This window comes from Penaeus monodon, chromosome 3 (genome assembly GCF_015228065.2).
Source record: "Penaeus monodon isolate SGIC_2016 chromosome 3, NSTDA_Pmon_1, whole genome shotgun sequence".
NCBI classification, from domain to species: domain Eukaryota; kingdom Metazoa; phylum Arthropoda; class Malacostraca; order Decapoda; family Penaeidae; genus Penaeus; species Penaeus monodon.
The window spans coordinates 24170457-24175825 of NC_051388.1; the positions used below are offsets into that span (position 1 = coordinate 24170457).

General features: G+C 36.1%; 1 protein-coding gene across 1 annotated transcript in view; it reads right to left on the bottom strand.

The window, feature by feature from the left end:
• Nucleotides 1-1913: 1913 nt before the first annotated feature.
• The window catches only part of LOC119593514 (aminopeptidase N-like), a 10734-nt gene continuing 7278 nt past the window's right edge, over nucleotides 1914-5369 (bottom strand). Inside the window, 10 exon segments of the mRNA XM_037942479.1 lie at nucleotides 1914-2310; nucleotides 2452-2524; nucleotides 2626-2769; nucleotides 2946-3116; nucleotides 3380-3570; nucleotides 3663-3805; nucleotides 3914-4250; nucleotides 4357-4540; nucleotides 4634-4715; nucleotides 4911-5046. Coding sequence (XP_037798407.1) covers nucleotides 2140-2310; nucleotides 2452-2524; nucleotides 2626-2769; nucleotides 2946-3116; nucleotides 3380-3570; nucleotides 3663-3805; nucleotides 3914-4250; nucleotides 4357-4540; nucleotides 4634-4715; nucleotides 4911-5046 — 1632 coding nt within the window. The 3' untranslated portion in view covers nucleotides 1914-2139.

Sequence of the window (5369 nt, forward strand, 5' to 3'; positions counted from 1 at the left end):
TGTGCGAAACATGTATTAACATGAAAAGGATGACCTGGGCATGTGTTAACATGAAGGGACCTGGGCAAACATGACGCAGCTGGCTGTGAGCGGAGGAGCGGAGGAACAAGCCAAGAGACGGAGTTGGGTGCTGCTCCTGTGAAGACCTCGTGTTTTGCCCTGGTGACCCGATAAACTTTTTGTTGCCCTGTTATAAGCTGTATCGTGCAGTGTGACGTGCTGGTTTCCCCCTGTATTGTGCCTATAGAAAAGTGTACGGGTAAATAACTTGTGTAAATAAAGGAAAGACTGTCATTTTGTGTTTATTTCGTGCCCTGCCTCCCCACTGGGCGTTTCCCCTCTTGGTGTTCTGGGACGCTGTGGTGCTCGTTGCCTCTTGGAGCTGTTCAGTGTTCACGACCCTGTGGTCTGCCTAGCCTGCCTTGTGTTGGTGGCAGAGAGACGAGACGGTCGGCGTAACATTATTATTATCATTACTATTATCATTTTTATTATTACTACTGTTATTATCATTGTTATTGTTATTTTAGCATTAGTGTTAATATTTATATCAATATTGTTGTCATTATCATCATTATTTTATTATATTTATTCTCATTATTGATACTATTATGATCGTTATTATTATCATCATTTTTATTACTAGCATAGTTATTTCTGTTATTATAATTATTATCAATATTATCACTATAATTATTCTTATTGATATTGACATTATTATTAAAATCATCTTCACTATCATCATTATCATTAGCATTATCGTTATTATTATTATTGTTATTATTATTATTATTGTTATTATTAATATTATTATTATTATCATTATCATTGTTATTATCATTATTGTTATTATCATCATCTTCATAATTATCATCACTTCTTTATTATTCCATTATTATCATCAATGTTATTATTATCATTATTATTATCATTACGGTTATTTTTTTCATTGACCATTACCATTACCATTATTGTTGCCACTATTCATTTTATTACCATTATCACTATCAGTATTATCAGTATTATCATCATTATCATCTTTATCTTTGGTATTTCTTATTATTATTATTGTCGTTATTACCGTCATTACCATAATTACATCTTTATCATTATTATTATTATCATTGTTGTTATTGTTTTTATTATCAACATTGTTTTGTTGTTATTTTTATTATTATTATTACTATTATTATTATTATTATTGTTATTGTTATTATTATTATTACCATTATTATTATCATCATTATTTCATTATTATTGTATTATTATTATTAATATTAATATTACTATCGTTATCATTAGTGCTATCATTAGCATTGGCATTATTGTTATTATCATCATTGTTATTATTTTCATCATTGTTATTATTATTATCATTATAATAAAACTAAACTTTATTATTATCATTACTATTTATTATTATTATTATTATTATTATTATTATTATTATTATTATTATTATTATTGTTATTATTATCATTATTATTTCGCTACTATCATTATTATCATCATTTTGCTACCAGCATTATCATTATCATTGTAATCATTATTTCATTATTATCATCATTATCATTTTCATTGTTACTATCGTTATCAATGTCCTCCTCTACATTACTAGAATAATAATCTTTATTATTAACGTCAGTATTGTTTTTATTATCGTCATTCTTGTTACCACTATATTCATCATTATTTTCCTTAGCATCATTAGCACTCCCATTAGTAGTATCGACATCATCAATGCTGGCATGGCCTTAAGCCCAATATCTTAGAACATGTAACTTTGTATGGTATCATAATACTCAAAATGAATATAATATATTGTTAATTTCATTGTTGATAATCTTCGTTATCATAACGGTGTTTTGATTTTTAGTTGGCTTGCTAAAAGGCTTTAACTGAAATGATTAAACATCTGTCTGTAATGATATATTCAGGAATATAATACAAAATATACAAAATGGTTGAATTAGGTGAACTTGTTTGTACTAACACTGACACTGGCCCATCCAGGGCACACCTGCATATAATACTTTTTCACTTCCATAAGAAGTGATTTGTTTATTTTCAATAATGATACTTTTATAACATTATAATACTTATAACATGTAATCTTAGGCACAACATTCACGCAGTCATTCAGATGGTCCTGAGCTTGGTACTGTAACCGATCTTTTCCAGCCACATTATTATGGTGTTGTAGTTCGCGTCCAACCAGGCAATGTTGTTCTGAACGCTCTCTACTATTTGTTCAACATCAAGAGCAACTGGCTCTAGTTGCTTTGCATGACGCGTCTGCAGGGCTGTCAACTGTGAAGGGGGGAAATATGTTGATTCTCGTTAGATTCACAATTTCCGAATAGAGGAATAAGTAAATTTACGATGTAATTTTAAGGGGAATATGTCAAAGCTAAATCATTCAAAATTTAAGTTTTCTTGCCATGACCTCACCTCCATGAGTTCCTGTCGTGTGTTAACCTTTTGTGTGGTGGAGCGGATGAGGCGAACCATTATCTTATCAAAGCTGAAAAATAACCAAAATAATATTATTACATGAATATTATATCCCATGAATTCAGAACTTGAAAGTGACACATAAGAACCAAAAGCTATAATTGTGCTTACAAGCTAAAGATTTTGTCGAAATTATCTTGCAGGTACGCCCAGGCGAGAGGTAGCCCTACTTCGTTGTTGGCAATAGCACCAAAGACCCTGGAACTATCCTGCTTCCTGATTCCACTGCCGTCTGTGAAGGCCATGTCGAGGTACCTGAACAAAAAAATAATAAAAATAAAAATAATTGGTAATTCCTTCTATACTGGAATGAATACTATTACCTAAACAGTTGCTATTTACTTACCAACCACGAAAGGGAGTAATAATTTCAGTTTACAAGATAAGTTCATATGATTTCAATTTCCCAAGCGTATGGCATGCAATCTAACCTCGAGAGTAGCCACATTTCCTTGCTGCAGCCTAAGGCAGACAGAAGTTTTTCCTTCTCAGAACCAACATTGGACTTGAGGTACTGCTGCCACGCGAAGTCCCACTCGGCCTCCCCGCCCTCGGCGATGGCGTAGCAGTACACCGTTGATTTGAGGTTCGGTGAAATAAGACTGTAATGGAGTCACTGTATTGAGGATTTCTTGACTCGCCGATCTTAAAGTTTGTTATAGAATATGGTCTGTGTGTGTGTGTGTGTGTGTGTGTGTGTGTGTGTGTGTGTGTGTGTGTGTGTGTGTGTGTGTGTGTGTGTGTGTGTGTGTGTGTGTGTGTGTGTGTGTGCGCGCGCGCGCGCGCGCGCGCGCTTATTACTAATTCATTCGCATTGTTTTTAAAATCTTTTCAGCATAAGAAAATGACTGGATCGTAATCTCACGTAAGATTATCCGGGTTAGTCATCCAGGTGTGGTAGAGAGCAGACGCGCTGTCTAAGCAGTGTTGGTGACCAAGTGCGCACGCCCATGCCACTGCCTTCGCTCGCTTGTACTGATCCAGAACACCGTCATCAGGATTTTCCTCGAATCCTACCGACTCGTACAGCGGTATTAGGATGTCTAATAGATAATTCTGAAGAAGAAAAGCATAACAGTTAACGGAATAAATGATAATTAAAAGAGAATTTGTAAGTCCACAAGAAAATACTTAAAAGTATAACGCACCTTGAGAGCACCGTAACCTCCCGTACGCGTTAACATGTCCTTGAGGTAGACCACATTATTCAGAGCTGCCCACCAGGGAATGTAATCAGACTCAGCCTCTAAGTACGTCAATATTCCCAAAGCTGTCTCGTAAGAAAGCTGATCTGAAATAGGTTTGTTTTTTTGTAAATATATGTGTGTTATAACTTTATATATTTTTTCTCTTGTCTTTTCTTTCTTTTTTACATATACCATGGGACTTGCGATCATACCTGCACGAGCGAGGTCCATGGCATCATCAATGATCTGGGCTCGGTTGATAGGATTGATAACTAGGTGATTTGTTTTCAGCTGCTGGATGAGGAGGTTCCAGTTGTGGTCGTCGTAGTTGACTCTGTAGTATCCCGTCTCCTGCAGGTTGAAGATGACCCACTGGTCCTTCGGGGGAAGGGATGAGAGGCTGATCTGTTCCTCGGAGTCCTTCATCCACACCATGGCCTGAGTCTGGTTGAAGTTGGCCTCGCTCTGGGTCGTGTACGTCAGGGGAACCCACCACTTGTAGTCATGGGTGTCGCTGGAGTTTTCATCTCTTACTAACAAAAAGCGTTCCTGGAGAAAAGGGAGAGTTGCATATTAAAGCAATCCTTCAAAACGGTTTTCTTGCCGTCATTTTAATGTCAAACAGAGTAATCTCGATCGCGTGAGCCGGACTCACCTGAGAAACGGTGGCAGATGTGCCATCGGTGCTTCTCTCCACCTTGATGACGGGGTATCCCTTCTGCAGCGTCCAGGTGTCCATGATCATCTTGACGGTGACGTCTTGGGGCAGAGTGCCGTCCTCGTGAGCGGCTGTTGTCAGGTGTCTCCAGAGGTCGTCACTCTCGGCATTGTCATACGTTCTGTTGAGTAATATTATGTGGATAGAAAGGCTTGGTTGCTTCCCATGTTGGCTTTTAGGGTCTGAAGTTTGTTTAGAGAGGCTGTACACTTACAGGCTTTGGAGGTATTCATTAAGTCCTCTGCGGAAGGTATTTTCATTTAGGAAATTGCTCATCATTCGGATGATGGATGAACCTGAAATATAATCGGAATTTTTTAAAAAGACGATTCGCTTATATCGATGTACATCCTTGATATTCGAATTATGTGGACCAGTTGACAATTAATTTCCCATATCAAAATCCTCTTTGCCTATGTATCAATGAGGTTGAATATATCGTTAGTGTCGAACCACGAGATATTTTTTCTGCTTCACTGTGTAACCTTTACCTTTATCGTATGCTATTCTGTCAGCATTAAGAGCGTTGTGTCTGATAGGATGGGACGATTCCAAACTGTCAACTGTAAACACGTCGTGAATTCTCCTCACTACAAATTGTTCCAGAACTTTCCACTCTGGCTCGACCTGGAAAATATCATGTGTCATGAAATCGTATGATTACTTCCCACTGTAAAGTAATTTTTTCTCGTTGAGCAGTTTAGCTGAATAAAGATATCCTTCAAAGACAAAAAGTGATGAATGATGTTATGATAAAGATAACACAATTAAAACAATTGATAAATAACTAAACATTAACAAGCGATTGCATGATTATGATAGTATCACTTTTATAACATCAGTAAAAAAACAAAATATTATTAATAATGGTAGTAATAATAATGATAATGATGATAGTGAAAATGATGATAACAATAATGCTAACAGAACAATAACGATACTGATAATGA